The sequence below is a fragment of the Brachionichthys hirsutus genome, chromosome 2, assembly GCF_040956055.1.
Source record: "Brachionichthys hirsutus isolate HB-005 chromosome 2, CSIRO-AGI_Bhir_v1, whole genome shotgun sequence".
Taxonomy (NCBI): domain Eukaryota; kingdom Metazoa; phylum Chordata; class Actinopteri; order Lophiiformes; family Brachionichthyidae; genus Brachionichthys; species Brachionichthys hirsutus.
In genome coordinates, this window is record NC_090898.1 from 10,384,130 (window position 1) to 10,408,418 (window position 24,289).

Sequence of the window (24,289 nt, forward strand, 5' to 3'; positions counted from 1 at the left end):
AATATAATATTACAGGGCCACCTGCTGGCAAAAGCAAATACTGCATTTTATACATTTGTGTACCGTACACCAAATAGCCTATTCAATATAATGACCTTACTTTGGGTCAGAAGAGCTTTAAGACCTTATGATGATACATTAATTTGACTTTGGATAAAGGATATTTACACCACTGTTATTACTCTATAAAACATTTAATCTTGAAAAGTTAAATATTTGACTTGAAGTATTATGATTACATGGTAGAATCAACCAATTAAATGCCATATCTGACACAAGGCAAGTTTTAGAAATTAATTTGAAGAATTCTTGTTCATTAATAACAAACATTTGCCCATGTTGAAATGAGATTATCTGATGGCAACAAAATACAGTAACTAAAATACAAATTACTGTCCAAACAAATATCAATACTAATGACTTGCAGGAAAACACCAATGTACGTCTCCAAATATTCCACACTCGAGCTAGTAATATTTCCACATTTGCTTTATTAAGTAAACTGTGTCAGGAAAATAGCACAGCATTGACAAAAAGCAACAAGAAAAAAACAGAATGAGCAGAGAAAACAAATTTTCCAACACCCTGAAATACCTTTAATTTCCTGGATATATGTACATTAGATAGCAAAAAACAAAAACTGTATCAATGCAATGTCTTTCTCCTCGGGCTCCTTTTATCCAAGGGACATGTTAAAGCTATTATTTCTCACTTGGAATTTATTGTGCCAATCACTAGTTGCAATCAAGAAGTTATTTCCTAGTGTAGATTTTTTTTTTCAGATTGGAGAGCACCTTCAACTGTTGTTTTAGATTTAGTGTGTGTGCGTTAATTTAATTCATACAAATCCCCTCCTATGCAACTGTCTACAAGAAAGTGACACTGAATGCACTTTTATCACAAAATGCTTTGGCTTTGGATTGAATTTGGCCTGGAAACATGAGGAGAATATGCCTTACACGCAGTCAGCACATCACCGTGTATTTAACTGAGGTCGACCATCACTAACTCAGTGTGTTGAATTATCCAAAGAGCAATGTTCATAAAGCCATCAGACTCAGCATCCACCTTGGAGAGAGCGTGACCGTTCCCTGGATACAACAGCAACCTGAAAAAAAAATCAGAATATTCGTTTCTGTAGTACACATCTAGCAAAACAAAATACAAAAGTGAGACAAGCTGTTTACCGGACTGGGACCCCTTTTGCCTTCAGAGCTCGATAATATTCAAGTCCTTGCTTGCTCGGTGCACGCTTGTCATCTTCCCCGATGGTAAGTAACACTGGGGTCTTTACCTAGATGGGAGTTTATCTTCGGTTACTACAAGTCAACGCAAATAGAGACATACTACATAGAAATACCATACCTTTGTGATGTGTTTAATGGGGGATTTGTTCAGCATCTGTTCCCAAACAGAAGGGTCTGGCAAACAGTCAGTGCTGTAGTCATAGCCAGTCACATCCATGCACCTGCAAAATACATTTGTTGAAGAGCAGGAGAGGGGGGAGGGGGGGGGGGGGTCTTATTCATGAACATGTCTTCCCATGACAGTGAGGCAAAAACAAATGCTTGACCTGCTCCCATCTTTTACAGTGGAATGAAAGTTGAGTGGTTGTGCATAATAGACAATGAGCTGATAAAGATGGTTAGAAGTATGGGAACGTGCATACTAAGACGTACCAGTCGGGAATGTCAGTGCTTCCAATCATGGAGGCCAAATTGACGACGGGATTGCGAGCCACACAAGCCTTGTAGAATCCCGGGTACTGGCCAATCAGGTGGCAGGCAAGGAAACCTCCATGGGAGCCCCCACAAACTGCCACCTTCTTCATGTCTAAGTCACCACCTTTTAGAACACTTTCAACAGCAAACTAGTGGGAAAAGACAAACATGGAGAATGTATTTGTAGTAGATAAAGATATAGAAGAGCGAAGTACACATACACACAAACACAGAATGAAATGCAATTTATTTTCACTATGGGCCCCTCGACCAATTAACACAGTGCCCTGGAGGTAGACCGGCCCTTCGCTAGCCACCAGTCCACACTCCGTATTTTCAGGACTGGAACCGGTAACCCTCCGGTTCCCAACCCAATTTCCAACCCACTACTGGATTTGTTTCATGAGCGTTTCTTACTTGAACATCCTTGACATCCTGTGCGCCGACATTGCCACGTAATGACAGGATACTGTCCTGGCCAAATCCGAGAGAGCCACGATAGTTCACTGAGAAATGTAAAAAAATGCATGTATCAGTGCTCTAATTTTTAAAGCTGATATCAAAATAGTTGGCCCCTTTCTTTGGACTACAGGTGGCGACATGTGATTTTTGTACATCCCCTTTCACTTATGCACCTGATGTCGTGTGAGTAGACAACACACCTTAAAGGGGAGTGTTACACATCATCCACCTCATTCTGATAAATGAACTCACCTAATAATACAGCAAATCCCATCCTGCACAGGACAGAGCTTGACAGAAGCCACTCAGCTACAAAAACTGAGTGTGGACCCCCTAGTGTAAAAACAAACAAACTAGGTATGTAAAGAACAGAGTGACCGTTTCAGTGTCCATCAGTGCATAAATATAAATTCAGCATATCTGAAATAAAAATATTTATTTCTTATATATAATGGCAAACTGATACTTGCAGAATACACAATGATCACATGAATACTACCTAGCTGTTCAAAACAGCTGCTACGGGCCACTACAGAATCCTAATTAGAGTAACCTACCATGAGGAATAACAATAAGAGGCAGCCTCACTCCATCCTTAACCTCCTTTGGTTTGATCAGCAAAGCTTCAAAATGAAGGCCAGCTAGAGTACAGAAAAATTAGTGCGATTAAAATTACATTTCAAAACCTAGACAGAAAAATATTCACTGCTGGCAGTCGTTATTAACCCGGGCTTTGACTGATCCGGTATGACTCATGTTTACGGTTGATTGCATCTTTACTTCTAGCAAAGTTTTACAGCGGATGGCATTGCTGCCGCAACCCTCTACATTTATATGAGCTTGGGACCGGCTCAGGGGCGACACTGCGCTACTCTAGCTCCTGCTCACCGTGCTCTTTATGAGGTTACAATAAAAAGCTCTGTTAGTTAACTCATTTAATCAATATCCATTCTGCCATTTCATGTCGAGATTAACTCATGCATTTTAAGTTTTTTAGTGGAAACATCTTTTTAAATATTTCTGTTTAGACACTTGTAAAATGTATGCTTTTTATTCTTACGGTATTGACTGTTGTCTTGCTCTGGGGGAGGGGTGAAAGTCAATATCTGCCAGTCAATATCTGACAAAATCTGAGAGTCTTCCAAAGTAACCCAAACCACTTCCTCCTGAGAACCTCGGGGTGGAAGAAAGCCCACCCTCTGCAAATAGAAGGGAAAATGCATTAGCTGACATAACAGCAGATCAAATCAAGTAATTTCCTCAAGCAACAGCAAAATTAGTGTACCGTTACATACAGGGGGTCCGTCGACTGACTTGCGACAGTTTGACTTTACGACCGCACTGGTCTGTTGTTTTTTGTCCGTTTATGACATACAAGCAAGCGGTTCGAGTGTAGGACAGTTTCTGCTGTCTCACCCACAATGTCTACCGAGAGGAAATTGTCTATTTTTACTCCAATATTTTCCGTATCATGACGCAGCGTAATATACTACCGGTATACTAATTGCGGTCGTAATTTGACGGACGACCCCGCTAATGCAAAAAATAAAGACCATTCTCGATTTAAAGCGCCATCCTACCAGATAAGGAGGGCAGTTTGGAGAAGAGCAGCTGACCACCATCAAATCTCTTGTGATGTTCAGGAGATCCCAATGACCAACATCAGACTCTACACACACATATTAAACATCAATGACTTATTTCATGGTCGAAATAAAAACACTTATTCTATTGCAGAACACTCATATGGTGAGAAAAGTAGCATCCAGAGACTTAACACCAAAAACATCGACACCCGACAGTGTAACACAAAATCTGATAAATGTATCACGTGGCTCACTTGAAGTCAGAGAAGAGACGGCTCCGGTGCTTATATCAATCATCAACAGATCCTTCAAGAGACAAGGAAAGAATGATTGTGAAAGTGAGTCTGTATGTACAACTAATTTTTGTCATAGTACAAAACGACTTATACCTTCCGGCTGCGCTGAGGAGACGCGACAACAATATGTTGACTATCAGCTGACCAGCATTGAGGGGACAACTGTGTGCTGTAGATGCCAGTAAATCCATCTATAAAGCCACATCAATACATAGCCAGTTATATATATGTTGGAATAAATGTGCCTTTGTGTGACCACGAAGCATTTTTTACCTTCTCCAGGTTGATTTAGCACGTCCACCACCACTGAGGTCTTCTTAGTATACCAGTCATACTAGAAATAAAACATCCAAGAATAAATGAAAGCAAATGTATTCATTCCTACAAGTATTTTTGCTTCAAAAAAATGTGTATGTCTCAAGAGCAGAAAGCCATAAAGTGTGAAGAAACAGCAGAAAAGGAAAAGAGCCTCTGCCCCGTCTTACCATGCAGAGCCTACTGCACTGCATGTGTGGCCCATAGACAGAACACTCCAGATAGACAATCCGACACTGATCCGGGCTTAGTCTCGGGGAGAACACTGCACTGCTGCCTGATGACAACTTCTCTGAGGGGAAAGAAGAAACAAATACAATGCATGTTAGCAACTACAAACTACAACAGGAACAGAATCTAGTTCCACCTACCGGTACTCATACCAGACTCGCACCATACATTGTAAACTTTACTAGCAAACAAAGCATTCACACTCACCACATTTCCCATCCGTAAGAGCCACATAAAACAGAGATGACCTGATGGAGAGGGATAAGATGAATAACTTGGAATAATAACAACCAGCATGAACCTAATTAAGCAAATTTTGGATAGACCAGTTTTATTTTGTTGATCCAGTGAATAGCAATCACCGTCTATTGGGGCAGAACTTCAGGCCAAGCCTGAAAGGCTCGTGGCACCAGCCCACAAACACCACACCTGTGTCATCTGGAGCCCAAAATGCCTGTGGAGACAGAGTAACAGGAAGACAAACAGAGGTGTGGAACAGAAGGAAAAAACAGTTAGCAAGCATGGATCCCTGCACATTTTACTGTACTAACCTGTCCTGGTGAGATATCTTCAGGCAACCCCTCCAATACAGAGACATTATCACCCTCAATGTCCAAAATACAAAGCACTGGGCAGCTCTTGTTGACAAATCCCTCTCCCCAATCCTCATGGAATATGAACTGACCCCCCTGCAGAGATTTAAAAGTGAATGAATGAAAAACTTCAACTTTTATAAGGCAGTTAAAACAAATTAGCTTTGTGGTCAAAATTGACATTAGCCTCCTCCTCAAATGTGTTCTGAACATGTTTTTGAATGTTTATTTTCATTGACAGATCCAGTTACAATCCAAAATATCCAAGCTACATGACTGAAGCAAATAGAAAATGACAACTTGGTTCCATGCAATGCAGTTTGCTGGCACATGCAAGTGACCAGAGATGACAGCAATGTAATGGGGAGAGATGGAATTCTGTACGTTTCCACACCACCAACTGATGTCAGATCGCTGGATAATGAATGGACACAAATGGGAGAAGCAACATTGGCTGATATTGATTGCATTTACTTTCACAGTCTCCTGTTTCTCCATTCTCATGGTATCCTCCTCGTCCCCAACTAAAGACAACTCTGGTGACCCAGTCTATAAATAAAAAAAAATGAGAAAAGGAACAGGGTAGTTATTTCTGAACTTTTAATTACAGCAGTACCCTCTCATTATGACAAACGGGGACTCATCACCAAATCACATGTAGGTCAGAAAACTACCTAAGGCGAATCAAAACTGTAGCTATTTTCAATGCCAGTTTGTAAGACTTTAGGATTGGGAAATAAAATGAATTGGTGAGCAACAACCATTGTTTGGTTTGTGTGTTCGGAGTGTAAATACGAGAAAGCTATTAGTAATGTGCTGGGGATCATTTGCAAAATGAGGCATTAATTTAAATCTTCTTCATCAAATTATAAACAGTTACTTCTAGAGAAGCACAGAAAAGATAGTCACTTAAAAACCAGTTTGCGATGCCATATGGAGTAAGGACCTCAACTCTGTTAATGAGAGGAGAGTCAACATGTTTTACATTTTCAACGTATAGATTGCATTGCAGCATTTCCTGCCCTCATGACACACAGTACTTATACTAAACCCCTGACATACCTGGAAGAATGAATCTGCCTTAGGTCTCTTCTTTTCCGCCACATACAAGAGATGCGTCTCAGAGTGTGACCAAACCAAGCAACCGAACTGATCTAAAGATGAAAAGAAAAGAAAACTGTGATTAGTGCCTCGATGTTTCAAAGAAAATGTTAAACAGACTAACTGCAGACGACTCACCATCTTCATAGACTTTGCCATGCTTATTTAAGGCTGTTAGATTGATACTCTTCAACTTGATGTTTTTACGCCAGATCTGATGGATTATGAAGACGTAAGGAGAGAAGAGCAGTAAAAGATAACGAGCTTAAAGGAAATGAAAAGTACTCTTAGATTTTAATACAAGAGGAAAGTGTAGCAGATCAAATATATGGATGAAAAAAAAATTAAGTGGAACAAACGCATTTATCAGGGTTTGCAAAATTCTGAATCAGAGTCAGACAGACATCCACACACCTCCAGAAACTGTTTATCCTCCCCTTTGATTGTGCACTCTCTGAAAACAGCCTTCATTTCACCCGAAGGGGAATCCTTATAGAGCAGCCTGACGGGGCGAGCATACAGATAAAGACACTGTTGGGTTCATCTTAGAAGAACATCTTCAAGCTCATGACATAAAACGACAACATATCAACATACTCTCCTTTGATCTCAGTGCAGTTTCCTGAGGCGCCAGAGTAGACCACTGACTTGTCATCATGGAATACAATGTACTGACGACAAAACTTGACATTCTCATTTCTCTCCAGATCACGCTGGCTCCATTCTGCCAAGGAAGTAAACAAAATGCTATCAATATCAAAGGTTAAAATGTCTCTGGCTGAATAGAAACAATCTAAACCTAAAGTGTTCTACAAAGTTAGTAGTTTCAATCCTACATGTTATGTATGTGTTTTTCTTCAAAGAGTACTACCTACCAGCTAATAGAGGAGAAAGAGGTCGTATGGAACCACACGAATATTGCATTTCAAAGTAAACACTACAAAAAGTTTGAATTTTAAATAATGGATAAACATCATTCAAGTTAGCACAGCGGCAGAGCGGTTGGCACTGTTGCCTCACAGCAAGGTGGTTCCGGGTTTGATTCCTATCTGAACGGAGTTTGTATGTTCTGCCTGTGTCTGTCTGGGTATTCGCCGGGTTCTCCCGTTTCCTCCCACCTCCAAACGTATGCAGCGTAGGTGAAATGATCATTGTCTGTAGGTGTGAGTGCGTGCGTAAGTGGTTGTCTGCCTATGTGTGGTCCAGCGATGCGCTGGCGACGCATCTGGGGGGTGTTACCCTGCCTCTTGCTGAAATAGGCTCCAGCAACACCCCTGACCTGCAAGGCAGGTAAGCGGCCGGAGATGAGTCGATTGAGGTCGTTTTGTCGACAAGAAAATGGACGGATGGATGGAAATAAAGCATTCATTCAATATTGGTGAGTCTAAATTGGCTTTAGGCATGTGATTAAGTGTTGACTGACTCTGGCCGCATATGCCATCTTTGGCCAAAAGTAAGCGGATAGGCTAAGCTAAGCAGGTGCATTTAATGTATGAATGAAGTAGTATGGCACAATATTTACCTGTGTAAACGTTGGTGTATTTGCCTCCATACTGGGAGGTGATGACAGGTCCCAAGTCAGCTCTACTCAGAGAAGGGAAGAGGCTGAATTCCCTGTATAGCCTGGCAATTTCCTCTCGGTTGGTCATCACCTGACAACAGCAGCAGAATAACTCAAGCTGTAAATGATACTATTGTCTATCTGTGACTAATGCCATGCCGAGTGTTCTGTCGGCATGCAATTATGTTGTAAAATGCCATAAAACATGGACATTCCCTGCACCACTAACTAGCTAGAAGTCGATTCATTCACAGTTCGTTTAGTCAACAGTTTACCACCAGAATATAGCGTTAAGTAGTAGTCTATTGTGTAACGTAGAGTAATCACGTGATTGCTGAATGACACACGAAGCGACTGAAGGAGGAAGTCGTTGTGTTTTTAACCGTGTTTGGCTAATGGCAAGGAAATTATTGTGGCAAGCAAACAACCAATAAAGTACTAGTCGGTTAGCTTGACTTGAGAGTTGGAAACATAAACAAAGATTACTATTGACAGCGTATTAGACCTTTACACGAGCACATTATAATATATACCTAAAATAAATTTTGCACAGCATAATTAAAAAAATACCTGCGACTCCATGACTTGTGGACACAATGAAGTGGCTTTCAGAAAGCAGGAAATGCCAACCCGTAAATAACAGCGCGTGAGACGGCTACGGAAGCTACCTCTTCTCCCTTCAGAATAAGATGCAAAGGAACTAAAGTAAAATATTTCTGATGGGCATGCTCGATTCGATTCAGTGACGAATAATGCAAATAATAATCAGCAAAGAAAAAAACAGTAATCCCTCAACGTTGAGCGCCAATTATAACCATTTATTCACAGTCGCGAAATATTTTTTTGCCTTTATTTTGGAGCTAAATAGGAAGCAGTGGATATAAATAAAATAACTAGGATTTAACGCCCTTTTGCATTGCACTCAGATAGTCTGAGAATATTTACATTGATTTTTATTTAAAGTCATTGATCACAGTGTGTCAAATGCTATGACATAATTCAGTAATACACATTGTATCAAATATGCCAATCCCTTTGTCGGTCGTGTGTGTGTGCGTGTAAGGAAGGACAACCATAGCGCTGTTCCTGTCAGTCAGCTGGGGTAGGTGGGGTCACAAAGAGCCAAGATGGCTGACTTTGAGGAGCCGCTGTCAGAGGAGGAGAAGGTTTGCGGACCGTGTATTTATTTGCTCAAATAGAATTTCTTTTAGTTTTAAATAGATTATCGTGAAATATATTTATTGTGAAATTAATTGTTATATTTGACAGAGAAAGCGACTATTTTTGGCCTCCTTTCTTAAACTTGTGTTTTTACGCCACCACAAGCTAACTAGGCATTGCTAGTCAAAGCTTATAGTTAGCTAGCGATGAAGTAAAACGCAGATGGGCTTAAACCACTCGATATTTGCTTTAAAAAACTTTCACGAAACTAAAAGTTCTACAAATCGTTTGTAACGCTCATATCTGTTTTTAACAGTGCGGGCTACAATTTATCTCGCACTGCGTTAGCTAACATTAGCGGCTATCGTTTCTTTGCTTTGGATTTCTGGGTCAAACAGATTCAGTTGCAGCTCAAATCCTTTTTAGCCAAACATGGCTGGAGATCAGGATATGAACGTCTAAAGTTTAGCCCGAGCCTGATGGTGACAGTGCCGTAATAGGCAGCTGGACAGACGCTTGGCAAGCTAAAGGCAATGCTTAAGTTATTGTGAATCATAGATTACTATTTCGGCTACAAACGAGAATGCAATAATTTTAGGAACATCAACGGCGGGGTTGCAAGGCTAATAAAAAATACAGACAGGATTACGACATTCTGCAGATAACGTGGAATTCTTTAAGTTTACAGATCTATTATCAACGAAAAAAATAAGGAATAATGTATTTTAGTTAGTTACTCATTCATATATTTGTATCATGATTTAACGACAGAAAACGTGTTACCAATCTGTGGTCGTTCTTGTCAGTATTTGCGTATGACACCGTTTATATCAGGTTAGTCGTGTATAACCCGTTTGCTGTCTTGCAGTTCAGAATAGTACAACACTCGTGCTTCACTTAACTGCTTGTGATGAATCCTGAAGTTTGAGCACAGCTAGCTAAGATCCACAATTGTGTGCAGCTCTAAAAACTGCAAGTTTTTACCGACATGTAATCTGAAACTTACCTTGAGCATTAGTGAAATTTATGATGGATACAATGAGCCAAATCAAAATAATATTTCTTTACATTTCCAATGAATTCGGAGTTTTGGAATTCTTGATGCCCGACCTCATTCATTATCCCCAGTGTTGGCACAGAGAGGGTTGGATTAAAAATGAATTGCTAAATAGAAGGAGAAAATAAATTAAGTCTTTAGTTGTAGTTTTTGCATTGATTTGGTTTGCTCTGTGAATAAATAGTGAAAATTACAGGTGAAATATGAATTTGCAGTTTGTGTTTTGCTTTGCCTGATGAAAGAGGTTACATTATCACAATTGCTGAGCTAATCGATCAAATTTCATTTGCATCCGTAGGTTCGCATAGCGGCCAACTTTGTGACTCATGCTCCCCCTGGAGAGTTTAATGAGGTGTTCAATGGTAAGAAGCCGCTGATCATGACATTATTCCTGTCATGGTAATGCCGTGTTTGATACAATTAATTGTTGTTTCGTGTTTACCTCTGATTTTGTGTCATAAAAGTTCTACACCAGCAGTGTTGTTGTTTGTTTTTTCCTAGATGTGCGGCTGCTTCTCAACAATGACAACCTCCTCAGGGAGGGGGCATCTCAGTAAGTAGCTCCACTCATTCATCAAGATAATGATCGTGAGATCAAATAATCGTATTGTCATTTAAACAAATCACAATACCCCACCTACCATATGGGCAATATGGTTATTGATAGACTCGAAAGCATTTTGATGTTTCATTATGAATGCCATCTGTGCCTCTGTCCCTTTCCCATTTGTCCAGCTCTTTTGCCCAGTACAACATGGATCAGTTCACTCCTGCCAAACTTGAGGGCTACGATGAGCCGGTATTTTTCTTCATTATATCTCCCATTTATAATCAGAAGTGTTAATGCCAGCTTTTTTTAAATGTTTTGCTACTCGCTTCGTTCTAGGTTTTGATCACAGAGCATGGCGACTTAGGTCAGGGACGTTTCCTGGACCCCCGCAACAATTTGTCATTTCAATTCGATCACCTAAGAAAAGAGGTTGGGGATGTACAGCAATACGATGGAGAAACGGCCCTGAAAAGCTGGAGAGATGCCTGTGATGCTTCCCTAGGTGCCTATGTTAAAGAGCACTACCCTACTGGGGTCGCCACGGTGAGGCACAACAAAATGTCAGAATGGTAATTTAACAATTATAGCATCAAACCTTCCCATATGTTTACCATACAATTTGTGTGTTTCAGGTGTATGGGAAGATAGTTGATGGTCAGCAAACGATCATAGCCTGCATTGAGGGACATCAGTTTCAACCCAAGAACTTCTGGTACGGTAAAACCACAGACTCGAGACACTGATTGTAATCAGGTTGGATTAAAAATGAATTATGAAATAGAAGGAGAAAAGAAATTAAGTCTTTGGTTGTCGGTTTTGCGTTGATTTGGTTTGCTCACCGTGGCGACTGTCTGATATTAATGTAGGACTTCTCTTCCCTTTCTAACACAGGAACGGTCGCTGTAGGTCAGAATGGAAGCTTACTATTGGTCAGTCTACTGCACAGGTAGTGGGAGTGCTGAAAATCCAGGTGAACTGAATTACGTGTTCTTATCCACATTAATAATAAAGTCAGGTCATTAAGGAGGAATATTTCTTCCAAATCTCGGTTTACTAATGCACTACTCTGCTTTTTTTTTTAGGTGCATTATTACGAAGATGGAAATGTGCAGTTGGTTAGCCATAAGGAAGTAGAAAAATCAATACAAGTGACTGTAAGTAGAAGATTTTCCACATAAGGACTCATGCAGTCTGACAAGTGTTTTAAACTTTGTGTTGCTTAGATGATATAATGTTGACTGTCATTTCTGAGTGCATACGTTGGATGTAAATCATTTGTATGCTTAAGATACAAGGTGGGGGATAAAATGTGTTTTTGTTTTTTGGGTGCTTTTCGGAAACAGAGTGAAAGTCAGACAGCCAAGGCATTTGTGGACGTTATCGAGACTGCAGAAAATGACTACCAGGTAAACTGTCTTATGTTGACGACATCTTTTCCATGCCAATGCTAAGATTACAGTAAATATTTTTCTAATTGTGAAACATAGAACCAATACACTTCACATTTGTTTTCCTCCTCTTCCTGTCCTCAAGACTGCAATCAGTGACAACTACCAGACCATGTCGGACACCACCTTTAAGGCCCTGCGTCGCCAGCTGCCTGTCACACGCACCAAGGTTGACTGGAATAAGATCTTAAGTTACAAAATTGGCAAGGAGATGCAGAATGCCCAGTGAAAGGTCAGCGACTGCTCAGAGAGATGCACTCTCCACCTGGCCTACAACCCAACTATGTATGCGCAAGGACTAACCAAAGCAAAACTATATCAGTATGGGGGCAAGGAAATGATATTTATAAAACAAAAGTAGAACTTAAAAGTTGCAGACCACGAGACGTAGTCTGCTGTAAGATTGTGATTATGGCCATAATCGTGGTTTGGACTAAGCGGTTACTTCTGGATGTGAATTGTTAAGAGTTGTGTTGGGTCAGTGTGCAGGGCTGTGCTAAGGACTGCTACATTAAGCTGTTTTCTTGGGAATCACAGACTTCCCTAAAGTCAAGTATAAAGAAGTTACAATATTTCTATTTTTGTTAAACTGTGTAAACTCACAACTGTGAGCACAGCACAGGGACTAACCTGAGCACACAGGAAAGGCAGCTGATGAGAGGAAATTAAGCACAGATATGATCAAATGGAATTTGGACAGAAAAACATGAATTCCATGTTTAAAAAAAACAAAAACTGTTTTAATAATTTGCCACAGTAAATTTGAACTTCTATGTTGCCGATGAAAGTTAGATTGTATAAAAGCGGACTGGTGTGATCCTCAGCATAGCTCTGTCCCTGCGCTGTAGACATTCATGTCTGCCACGTTGTGCTTCACTATGTGTCCATCCATGCACAATGACTGTACGAGATAAAGCAACGTCTAGGCTGTTGCATCTACAACGCATGCTCTGTCCTCATACTTTGGCAAGGCTATCTCTATTACTGTAAAGTTTTTCCTTTGTGAAAGGAAAACCTTCTCCTCTTAATCAAGATTTATTTGCCAAAATCTCTTTCCTATGGTAAAGAACTCCATCCCCCAACCCATGTATGCAAATTTCTATTTTAATATGCTGGTTTTTTGTTGTTGGAGTCTTAGCATTTTATAACAAATGATTTGCTTGTCGGTCAATGCCAATTGAATGCAAAGCAGTTACCATGTAAGGCAAGCTCATATACTGTATATCTTCTTTGAGGCCACATCATACTGTATATGTTACATGATACCTAATTCTGCTGACTCTAGATCAGTCCCTTGTTATACTATGTGCAGTGTTCAACCCTAACACGACCCCCCCCCCCCCCCTACAACTGTGTGCTGATCAGTTATAAAGTTCAAGACCACGCTGCCCCATTCTGTTGTACAAAATAAATTGATGAACATCTTTGCTGGATTGTTTTTGTTTTTGTCTTTGTTTTTACTTTAAATAACTTACAGAAATCTAGATTCAATATACTCACCAGCCATTACTGTTGAAAGGGCTTTCAAGGGTGGGCAATGTATTTCAAGTAGTGCTAAATGTTGTAGGTGTTCATGATATGCAGATTTATTCGAAACAGTGGAAGGATGTTAGCGTTCAGACAAACAGATCTATAAATTACAGATTGACTAAAATACCTAACATGTTGAATCAATTGTTGGTTTAAAGTGAAAAAGCATGGTAAACAATTATTTGATACACTAGAAACAAGTAGATTCAAATATTGACTCACCATTTTATGTTAATTGATGGACTGTCTTGAAGCTTATCAACACACTCATAATGCATTGCCTAATTTAAGTTGAAAAGAGTCCGTGAACAAATTATTTGGAACTGTAGACAGTATCTTACAATAATGTGTAGATAAGTTAGTGTATTTGTGACAAATGTAAAGGGAAAAAAAACATGCATGCATGCTTATAAACAACGGTGAAGTCTTTAAACTATAGTATTTCACTGACCATCAGGAGCTGCATGAGAATTAAACGGGAAATAGTTAAAAACTAGCCTATAGTCGATTTCAAAGTGGTGATGCATCCATATAAATTTAGCCCTTCTATTTACTATAAATGTTTTCTTCTTACAAAAATTTTCCATTTTGATTCCAACAAAACTGACAATTTAAGCATTAAGGCAAAAAAGAAAAAAAGAGACATGTTCTATCAAATCTCATTTACATCGGACTCTATAAATGTACATTTCTATACAACATTAACGGTGGAAAATACAGATAAATCGTTTCATTATAAAACTACAAACTTAGAAAATGTCTAAAGCAGTAAAGATGGGAATACTACTGTAATAGATATCTTAAAATAAAGATAATACATAATATGCCATATTGGATCTCTGATGGTTATTTTTCCAGTTTCTGGAACAGAGGTAGGGAGTGCGACAGATTCTTAAAAGCGTCTGTTTGAACCAGTCCAGATTTGAAGTGCCAGTACTACTGATTATTAGTGCAATGTGGTGGGTTGTAGTGAGCTGGAAAAGATGAACATTACAGTCATTGTTGATTCAGACTTGACTCATCTAATTAGCTACGAGAAGATAAAACCATGTCTGGCTCCTTGTCTCCCTCCTGTCCGCTGTTGCTATGACCACAGTTCCCCGTCAGCTCTGGGAAGAGGCTGGTCCGAGCAGAGTGACTTGGGGAGCCTGGAGTTGGACTCATGCCTGGTTTCTTAGGAGGGATCGGAGGAGGGTGAGTCCTCTCTGAACGAGGAGTAAGAGGGGAGAGGATTCCTGGAGACAGGGGCCCTGATGAAGAAGGCGACCTCCCGCCAGGAGGAGACGCTGCGACATTGCGGTAGTCTGTACCAAACGGTGAGCTACTTATCGGTGCCAGCTTGACGCCGGCCTGTTGGCTGGTGAAGCGGGACAGCACCTGAGTTACAGTGTTGCGGGCCAGCTGCTTGGCTGCGCTGTGCTCTGGTGGGGGAGGGATGGAGGAGGTGGTGGGGGAGAGGTCTCTGGGGGAGAGAGGGCCGCCGGCGTACTGCTGCTGCTCCAGCTCAGCCTGGCTCTGGAACTTGTGCCGGGCAGCCTGGAATCGCTGGTTGATTCCTGCCTGGTAGGAAGACTGATGGAAGCCTGGGTTGCCCAGGCGCTTGGCAAGAATAGGAGAGGAAATGGGAGAAGAGGACAGTGACGAAGACGCTGTGCTGGAGGGGGAGTGAGGATGAGGGAAAGAATGAGGATGAAAAGGGGAATGCAAAAGTGGTGATCCTCCCCCATTCTCAACCGCCCCTCCGTGTTCTGTCCCTCGCCCTTCCTGTTTCAGTTCTGTCTCTTTGTGGGCATGATAGCCATTGAATTTGGGCAGTGAGGCAGATTTAGGAGTGACGGATATCTTTCCATCTAACTCTGTCTGCACTGAGGCGGACGCCACCATGATCTTAGAGAGCGGCTCTGTCAATTGTGCCGACGCCTCCTTGTTCTCTTCTCTATCTCCTCCACTGTCAGTCGGCCGCTTCCTCAGCTCCTCGAGCTGTCTCTCGAGCTCCCTGCTCCGCTCCTCCTCTTTGCCCATCTTGGCTTTCATCTGCTCTCGCTCTGTGTCAAACTCGGCCAGCTGCCTTTCAGACCTGGCCTCGAGCTCGGCTGCCCTCCGCCTCTCATCTTCAAGAGCCTCCCGGAGCTTCTCCAGGGCATTGGTCTCCTCTTGCAGCGAGGTGCGAAGTTGTGAGGCCTTCTGAGACTCCTCTTTTGCCAGGCAGTTAGCTTTCTGGAGCTCCAGAGTCAGACTTGAGGAGAGCTGCTGCTGCTGGGATAGTGACTCCTCCACTTGGCTCGCCGCCTGTGCCTGTTCCCTTTCAAGTCTCCGTACTGTTGCATGCTCAACTTCTAACTGGAAAGAGAGGGAAACAAAAACAGGAGTGAACGCAAATAAACTTTTCCACATTAGACCACTAGGAGGCGAAAGAACACCACTTTGGACTGTCAGACCAACTCAGGTATAAAACATTTGGATATGTAATTGCCAGTTGGCACAAAACCCATTTTAATTGTATATTGTATATGAGTTTAAATGTTTAACTACTTAATTTCTGTCTAGTTAGGGTCTCCTAGGGATGATTGTATTTTATTTATTTTTCTATTATTGAATTATTGAACAAAACATCCATTACACTGCCTATCATGACTCTCGTGATTAGTTCAGTGAAATATCTTCTTTGAAATATCTTCTTCTTCTTCTCTTTCAGCTTGTCCCGTCATGGGGTCGCCAGCAGGTCAACCTTCTAGTCGATTTCATGGTTAATTCTGGCATAGTTTTACGCCAGATGCCGTTCCTGCTGAAACCCTCTGCATTTATCCGGGCTTTGGACACAACTTATAAAACCAAGACTCACCCAACTCTTGTTATTATCTGCACAGTGTCACAGTAACTACAATTAAGTGGCTGTATGTGGTAAATCAATTCTTACAAAAGTGGCTCAAGAAACAATGACTGAGTTGCTTCAGATTAAAACGACACAGAGAGGGGAAATGTTGTTACGTTTTCTTCCCCTGCTAAAAAAATATGATTTGCTTGCAAGGCATTTTTACAGGACGTTCAGAGGATGGGATGCTTAAAAGGTTTGATGAGTAATAAAGGGAAATGGGAGGCGATAAAATGGAATCCACTACAGTACAGTATGATTAACAGACAAAAAACAACATGTGCAGGAAAGCCTGCGGAAGACTGGAAGACACTCAGGAACCTTTTATTACATAACACCCTTGGGCTAAGTTTGAAAAGTAGCTGCTTGTATGCCTACAGTGCATGTGTGCACGTGTGTGTGTGTGTGTGTGTGTGTGTGTGTGTGCGTGCGTGCGTGTGCATGAATGCCGGCCTTCCATCAGACATGGACATCCATTATCTCAGGTTTCCTGGGGCCAAATAGCTCCATGGCTGCTGGATAACTAAACAATGGCCCCTTCCTCCTCCGTTTCCTATGGAACAGTCCTGCACTTGTGGGTGCCTGTATGTGTCTGTACTTGAACAGGGCAAGCCCTCTCACTCCCTCAGTTACACACAGGAATGGAGTGGCACGTCCCAACTCTGTCATATTTTAAAAACACTGCTGCCATTATCAAAGAAGGACACTGCAGCGATGGAGCAGAGGGAGGGCGAGGGAATCAAAATATTTCCAGATATTCTTGCCCATTAGCAGTTGAGAACGGAGAGCACCAGAGAGCAGAACAGCACATGCACACTTCGTTTCTGACATGGCGGTCCTACCTGTTGCAGCAGGTTGTCTCTTTCTGCCTGCAGCGTGAAAGTGAAATCATTGCTGTGTGCCGCATCATGAGCATAGCGTTGTTTCTCCTCTTCTAAATCAGCTATCATCTATCAAACACAGAGCCAAATGAAACAATGAATATGGCAAGACGTGTAATGACATATATATACGGGGGGGCAAGTTTCAGTGCATGAATTTTACATCATTCCCATCCTAGTTAACTGACGTTCTGTGATTCATTCGAATCATCGGATGGATTTTCTCGCTCCACACAGCACTGCTGCTGTGAAACTTGTTTCCTGACTAAAAACCCATTTGATTAAACTGTCAAACTTTTATGTGAAGTTCTGTCAGGTCCATCATCATGCTCCAGTTCACTCGACACATCTAAAGCTTGAGTGATCATGGCTCCTGTGAACTCTGGCTTTCCTGAAATAAATAAATACTGCTGACACCGCCTCCAAGGGAGAGGTTTTGATGCATAAATTACGTGCACATTTTCACCTCTTTCTACACCACAGGTCTACTGTATAAGCACAAGCCCGAGGTGGACTGTGTGGTCTTGCAGCATCATCCTGACATGCAAATGTGAGACAGTCTGGAGACATCATCAAACTTGAAGGTGCGTCTTCATGCCTGTATATTGCCTCTTACCCTCCTGTGTCTGCTTTCAGCAGCTGCCAGCTGTCCCATCATCCTCTCCTGCATCTCCTTGCAGTGAGCCATGACTAGTTTCAGCACGGCCAGGGGATTCGGACCAGCCGCCCGTCCCTGCAGGTGCGTGCGAGAATGGCTCGAGGTGTTTCGACGCTCCTCTGACTCGCTGTCTCGCTGAAGGGCCAGGAAAGGATCACTGAGGTCATACTGACCATAACGCTCCTGGACAAAAGCATCTCTGTGCTGAGCCTGATGACAGACAGATACACACACATCACACCTTGTTTTTGTTGAGCCATTCCATTTTGTCTTCTTTAACATTTAATTTGAAGAAGCCAGAGATCTAAATATGCTGATGATATGTCGGGACTGAGGGCTTGATAGAATGACGACTTCAGGCCACACTGCAGCACGAGAAAAATGTGTTGAGAAGATAAACTAAAAGACCTGATCACCAGAGCCAAGAAAAATAAAAAACTATCTCAGTACAAACATGCTCTGTGTAAGCAGAAAGACACACAGACGCATAGAAGACCAGGAGGGATGACCTTTAAGGTAATACCATGCATTTATAACACAATGAAGCATGGACTCTGATGTGAGTGTCTGTCTGGGGTGATGTTATTGCCAGTGTGAGAACAAGCAGATGATCGTTCCCCTCAACCCAAACACAAAGAGGTGAGAGATGACCGTCCAACCCCCCAACAGGAACAGATGTTAACTCCTCCCCAGGGATGCAGGGGTGAAGGACCGGGCCGTTAAATCGGACACATATAGACGTACGGAATTTCTATTTAATTGAAGAATATTTTAAAAGCAAAAAGAATAGAATAAAAATTGATACACCGCTTATTTAACGGGGCGGGGGGGGGGGGGGGGCACCTAAACTAATTTCAATTTATCAGACTTGCTTGGGAGAAACAGGCTGGAAGGAAAACAAATGAAGTGAAATAGAATTAGGCTTGGTTGGCTTCCATACAACAAGTAGGTTTGAGTTCCAGAGGAATAAAGGGCTAGCTGGCGTGCACGTGATGCAAGCATGCCACAGACTTCACTGTATGCCTTAGGGGCCCATCACTGTCTCAAAACCATCATCAGACACCCCGGGTCTTTTACCCCCCAACCCTGCTTTGTCCCCCTGCCCAAACATGCATTCCTCTGCCATTTCATCACCATTTCTTAGAAAAGGCCTCCGTCTGCATCCGCCTCTGCCAGCTTCTTTTTCTCATGCACTCTTGGAAAGCGGCTGCACAAATACACGCACAGACACACACACCCTGAGGGCGTCACTAAGGACGCTATATTTGAGGTTCTTTCTCTTTGCTGAACAAAGAATGTGACCCTCAGTGAAAAGATTACAAGACGCCAACAAAGACCCCCATCTCAATGCCGTCAGTCTGCTGCATTGTCTCCACGACTGACCCAGAAGGCTTCGATGCATATAAGTTGAGCACGAGGGTGTGGAGTCTGTGGTCTCCTTTTCTAGTTTCATCCGAATATGAATGTGTGTGTGTTCCCAAGGACTATGTGAATGTTTTTTTTGTTTGACTTTGGAGTAAAGCCTTTAAGCTCATTCACCAAGTGGGAAGAAAACTGCAGCTTCCTGAGTTAAATGGCTGTTTAGACTGACCATTAGGGACCAGGCTGAAAGATTGTTGTGCGTGTGTGTGTGTGTGTGTGTGTGTGGAGAGTAGCAGTCTGAGCCTTGGTCTCGCATGGTTTTCTAAGGATAATTCTGATCATAATGACAGAGTGTGCTTTCCTTTATGAGAGGGCACAACAAGCAAAGCCTATGTGCTGCAAAGCTGTAATTATTGCCCTGCACGAATGTCTTTACAAATCGTTCATGGGAGGGTCTCTTATATTCTATTAATACACTTTTTTGCCTTGTGATTTATAAACAACAGTAATGTTTCTGAATCTGTATGAAGAATGTTATAGAAGAGGCCATTTGTTCGAGTGGAGCCCTTTTCAGCAGTCTTAACACACAGAACCAAACTCTCTCAGATCAAACAATAATGAAAACACATAATTCCATTATTTTTCTTTTTTGGGGGGCGGGGCTCTAGATTGGGCCATGTCACCCTCCCGAAGGGCCCCTCAGGGTCCTCAGAAAGAGCTTTGAGAATGTGATGCATCCCTGCGTCTGTAATGAGGTGTGAAAGACAATATGATGCTTTTCAACTGGAAAAAATCTCCCGTCAGCCCGTTACCTACAGCCTCAGGGTACAATCATGTCCTTATGTGGGCTGAACATTGCCAGGGTGTTCCGTTTCCTGAGTGAGCCTCTGTAATGACTCGCATACAATGAAGTCAGAAACTAGCGTGGACAAAATTACAGCTCTGAATAGTATTGTGTGCACATCTCCCCTTACACATGCATGGATTAGCCCTGAGCCAGGCCTACATAATATGGACAGTAAAGGAAAACAGTTATCGAAATCGAGATGAAAGCATATGCTTCCCCATATTTAGACATTTATTTTTGTGCATCTGCAAACATCCATCTGGAATATGTTTGCTTGAGTGCATAAGCAACCTGCCGCATTATGCTCTTAGCATAATTGGTTGCGTCTGGCATATCATCTTAGCAGTCTTGGAAAGTGCAAAGAGACAGACAGAAGCGAAAGGACAGAAAGGACAGACCTGTTGGGCTTGAAAAGCTACTTTCATGGAATTTGAGCAGTCCCATGAAAGCAGCTTTACAATAACAGAGGATTAAGTCATGGGAGATGCTTTGAAAGAGTGAAACAAACACGTGCCTGTGGCTATCTATTCTGTTGTGTCAAATCAAAAAGGTTCAATTATAGAGGACATTATTTGAGTGCAAATCAGATACTGTTTGATCCTAATTAGAATTTCCTAGACGAGGAAGTCTGACATTGGTGGTGTGTTTTTTTTTTTCCTGTTGGGTGGAAAAACTATTTGCTCTACATCATAGTGGAGAAGGAAATCTAATCAACGGACCACTTGTCAACTCTGTGGGGGCACCAGGCCTTCTCAGCAGTTATTAATCCACTGATAGTCACATCAGATTTAACAGAGAGCTGGCAAAGCTACAAATTCAAACTGACACGAACGACTCTGACCCATTTTAATGTGCGCTGGCCATTACAAATGAGAAAAATGCAAAAAGAAAAAGATACATTTAACTTGAGGAATAAAGATGAAGTCTGCATTTTGATTCCCACAAAGTACATAACGGTAATTTGATGGTGAAAGCGCAGGAGCTGTTATTCAGACAGATGCCCGAGAGCCCCCCCCCCAAGTTTGGGCTACACATATACGTGCGTGTGAAAGATAGAGACAGAAGGATGAGATATTGAACATTTGCTTTTTGAACTCAAGTGTGCTTAAGGCGTAAATCGTATCTCCACACCTCTCGCCCCTGCTTTACCCAAAGATGACACAAAGGATAACCAGGAAGTAGCCAAACATAGCCTCACTTTATGAGTTTCAATGAGACAACTTCCAAGTAATGATTAACACCCTTGTATGCTCAGTGGTTGAGAGGCCGCTCTCCTCACTCTTTGGCCTGGAGGCATTTAGAGGACCATAATTCAACATTTGATCGAATAAGGAAGTCTTGCGGTGTGTCCACATACTGGGAATTAAATTCATTTAAATGGAATTCATTCACTAACGCCGGCTTCTTATCTTATCTCAGACCTGGTTTTCCCTGACCTGCTGTATCACTACTTTATTTGTGGGAGACAAATATTACCCAAGTCAGTGCAAATAAAACGAAAGGGTGGAGTTTGTTTCCACTACAGATATGAGAATTTATTTTCCAGCTGGGTCAAGGGATACAAGGGAGGACCAGAGACCTGGAGACACTCACATGGACCAATCACTACTGTCAGTTGTATGCATAATTTGCTCCGTATAAGAGAGCTGTATGTTTCTATTTAGCATTTCCACACATTGCCAGGCTGAGAAGCTTTGTGCTTGCAGGCCTCGGGCTAACACTGACTTTTAGTAGCACTTTACTGACATCATAGACCAGTGTGCATTACAGTGTTATATTGCTTTGCTCTGTTTTTTTTAACAATGGTTCCTCCTCATATTGAACATAGAATATGAAGGCTTATCTGCGCTGGAGAAAATAAAGTCAGTCTGCAGAAATAGAAAAAGCCTCTAGGGATCACAGGATGTGACATCATTCTAAAAAAAAAACAAGACAGTTCAACTTAGCATAACTGCAACTTTCAAACCACCAAAGGGTGGTGGCCAGGACAAACAATTAAGAGCATTGTCAAACAGCAATTTATTTGTCTCACGAGGTCTTTTACAAGAAATTGAAACGAGTCCTTGGTGCAAAGCTGAGACATATGTCAACATCACAAGATTTGTTTTGATGCCAAGTGGCATAAGTTTGTTTTCCAGTGTTCACTCACTTAATATTTAAGGGTAGAGGTCAAAGGTTTCACCTGCTGTGGGTCTTTCCTCGTGTCTTCATCTGGCTATTAAGAACCTATGCTAGAATTATGAATACGTAATTATTTACAATAACAATAATGATTTTTTTCCCCCCCATACAGACATTGACAATCATCAACTGAAAAGATACAGTACGGCACTCCTGTTGGAATGCAGTGCCTGTTTCTGGCATCGTGTGCTCAGGAATGTTCCCTCTAGTAAAGCTACTTATCTGTGGCCTCATTGATGAGAGCAAAGTACAGCACAATCAGGGTGACATCATAAACGAGCACTAATAACTTTTCAAAGTTTTCAGGGCTGCTGAGTGAAGGGAGGGTTAAAAAAAAAGTCCCAGAGGGTGGTTGTCGCAAGAATATTTATAATTGGGAAAGAGTGGTAAGGATTAGAGACAATACCCATGGGTGGATCAATGACAAGCAACGGAATTCAATATCTGACTCATTAGCCTGCTGTTGGGCTCTTGTAGGCGTGAAAGAAGTGATTTAAGCCTCCAACTCTGTGGCTCCTCACCCAATAAACACCACACACTCTATAATCAACCAGACAACAGTAGCGTGTGTGTGTATGTGCATGCAGAGGACATGGTCATGGTCAGTGATGAAGGACGAGAGCTAAAACAGTGGCCTGTGGAAAGAGGAACGGTTAAATGTATGCGTGTGTGGAGGCTTTTTGGCTGATGGAGATGCAAATTACTATTATTATATAAGATATAAAGGAAAATTAAAACATATTTGGTATTAATGGCAATATAATAAGAAGGCTGATAAAAGGTTTGGTCAGGAAAAGTGACCAAAAGATTGAAGTCTGTTAGAAGAAAATGTACAAATTGACCAAGATTCCATCCATGGCTCTGCAGATGATGACGTTTAGTCCGTGTGAACTGAGTGTAAATACAACATGAACATATGGAGACGTGCACCATGCCTAAACTGAGAAATAAAAGTGAAAATGAAAAACACAGATTGAAAGCGTTAGCAGTAATAACGTTGGTGGTCTGGCAGAGTGAAAGGCTCCCGTGGGGAACCAGAATCACTCCTGCACCATTGTCTTTACCAGCTGTTTCCTTAGTTTCCTGTTTACACGTCCCCTCCCTGTCGGCTCACATTCTTTTTGGGGGGTGTAATACTAAAACAGGTTAATTTTAGTACCTATGGATGTACTCAGTACATAAGGACAAAAGAGCAGGAATTATTTACAGTAAGTGGTTGCTGGGATGACTATTACTTCTCAGCAATAATTATGTCGTCATGCTTCTAGTCCACAGTGGAATTTGTGTGTATCAGATGTGCTGGTCAACTCACTCTGAGGGCATGTATGACCGTATCCTGGGCCTCCAGCTCGCCCTCCAAGATACTGAGGAAAGTCAGCAGCTCTGCTCTGCTTAGAGCTTCCACATTCATTTTATCATCCTGAAGAGACAGAATTAAGAATTATTGTTGTTTTTATTCACACATGAGAAACAAATGCAAAAAAAACAATCTAAATCTAGGCAAGAATGAAAAAATATGTCCGGGTATTATAAAAAGATTTATGGGCTGAAAATAACTAATCTAAATTAACTAAATACATAGATGGGTGTTAAATTGACAACAAGTGCACCAAAGGTTTATTCCTCTAAGGCAGTGGGATGAGGATTATTCCAAAACATTGTTGTGTTTTCAAGGGGTTGAACAATGAATATCAAGTAGGTCACAGATCTAAGCGTATTCAACTAAGATGAAACCTGTTCTCTCTAAAACACACTGCATAACATTCCTCTTCATCCTCGTCATCACACCGATTCCCATCTTTCCTTTGAACAAACCGCCTCCTCACAGCCCCGTACGGTTGAATCTCAATAGTTCGGTTTATTTTCCTCCAGCAGA

At 41.7% G+C, this 24,289-nt stretch overlaps 3 protein-coding genes across 3 annotated transcripts; 1 reads left to right on the forward strand and 2 right to left on the reverse strand.

Moving 5' to 3' along the window:
- Nucleotides 1–483: 483 nt before the first annotated feature.
- Nucleotides 484–8,452, reverse strand: apeh (acylaminoacyl-peptide hydrolase). Its single transcript, XM_068751705.1, has 23 exons — nucleotides 8,437–8,452; nucleotides 7,828–7,957; nucleotides 6,903–7,029; nucleotides 6,720–6,807; nucleotides 6,444–6,519; nucleotides 6,267–6,358; nucleotides 5,679–5,753; nucleotides 5,163–5,300; nucleotides 4,974–5,065; nucleotides 4,819–4,859; nucleotides 4,551–4,672; nucleotides 4,339–4,399; nucleotides 4,159–4,256; nucleotides 4,024–4,075; nucleotides 3,764–3,852; nucleotides 3,244–3,382; nucleotides 2,741–2,824; nucleotides 2,436–2,516; nucleotides 2,139–2,227; nucleotides 1,680–1,870; nucleotides 1,366–1,468; nucleotides 1,188–1,294; nucleotides 484–1,108 (listed from the first exon to the last, which is right to left on the reverse strand). Exons 1-23 carry the CDS (start codon nucleotides 8,446–8,448, stop codon nucleotides 985–987), a joined length of 2,211 nt encoding a protein of 736 aa, XP_068607806.1. The 5' UTR covers nucleotides 8,449–8,452; the 3' UTR covers nucleotides 484–984.
- Nucleotides 8,453–8,973: 521 nt separating this feature from the next.
- On the forward strand, nucleotides 8,974–13,506 carry capza1b (capping actin protein of muscle Z-line subunit alpha 1b). Its single transcript, XM_068744316.1, has 10 exons — nucleotides 8,974–9,032; nucleotides 10,383–10,446; nucleotides 10,586–10,637; nucleotides 10,820–10,883; nucleotides 10,971–11,177; nucleotides 11,267–11,346; nucleotides 11,526–11,604; nucleotides 11,717–11,788; nucleotides 11,978–12,040; nucleotides 12,168–13,506. Exons 1-10 carry the CDS (start codon nucleotides 8,994–8,996, stop codon nucleotides 12,309–12,311), a joined length of 864 nt encoding a protein of 287 aa, XP_068600417.1. The 5' UTR covers nucleotides 8,974–8,993; the 3' UTR covers nucleotides 12,312–13,506.
- Nucleotides 13,507–14,638: 1,132 nt separating this feature from the next.
- Nucleotides 14,639–23,824, reverse strand: cttnbp2nlb (CTTNBP2 N-terminal like b). Its single transcript, XM_068744304.1, has 4 exons — nucleotides 23,726–23,824; nucleotides 17,982–18,233; nucleotides 17,327–17,434; nucleotides 14,639–15,952 (listed from the first exon to the last, which is right to left on the reverse strand). The coding sequence occupies exons 1-4, from the start codon at nucleotides 23,822–23,824 to the stop codon at nucleotides 14,639–14,641; spliced, it is 1,773 nt and encodes a 590-aa protein (XP_068600405.1).
- Nucleotides 23,825–24,289: the final 465 nt, after the last annotated feature.

What these genes read in the sequence shown, in the direction of transcription:
- apeh (XM_068751705.1), bottom strand. An exon ending in AGGATAAACAGTTTCTGGAG is followed by an intron (nt 6,520 to 6,719) that starts GTGTGTGGATGT and finishes ATAATCCATCAG; the next exon opens with ATCTGGCGTAAAAACATCAA. An exon ending in AGCACTGACATTCCCGACTG is followed by an intron (nt 1,469 to 1,679) that starts GTACGTCTTAGT and finishes TGTATTTTGCAG; the next exon opens with GTGCATGGATGTGACTGGCT.
- cttnbp2nlb (XM_068744304.1), bottom strand. Translation starts at nt 23,824, where the DNA reads ATGAATGTGGAAGCTCTAAGCAGAGCAGAGCTGCTGACTTTCCTCAGT. An exon ending in CGGTCATACATGCCCTCAGA is followed by an intron (nt 18,234 to 23,725) that starts GTGAGTTGACCA and finishes GTCTGTCATCAG; the next exon opens with GCTCAGCACAGAGATGCTTT. An exon ending in GAGACAACCTGCTGCAACAG is followed by an intron (nt 15,953 to 17,326) that starts GTAGGACCGCCA and finishes CTCTCTTTCCAG; the next exon opens with TTAGAAGTTGAGCATGCAAC.
- capza1b (XM_068744316.1), top strand. Translation starts at nt 8,994, where the DNA reads ATGGCTGACTTTGAGGAGCCGCTGTCAGAGGAGGAGAAG. An exon ending in TTGAGGGCTACGATGAGCCG is followed by an intron (nt 10,884 to 10,970) that starts GTATTTTTCTTC and finishes GCTTCGTTCTAG; the next exon opens with GTTTTGATCACAGAGCATGG. An exon ending in TGGGAGTGCTGAAAATCCAG is followed by an intron (nt 11,605 to 11,716) that starts GTGAACTGAATT and finishes TTTTTTTTTTAG; the next exon opens with GTGCATTATTACGAAGATGG.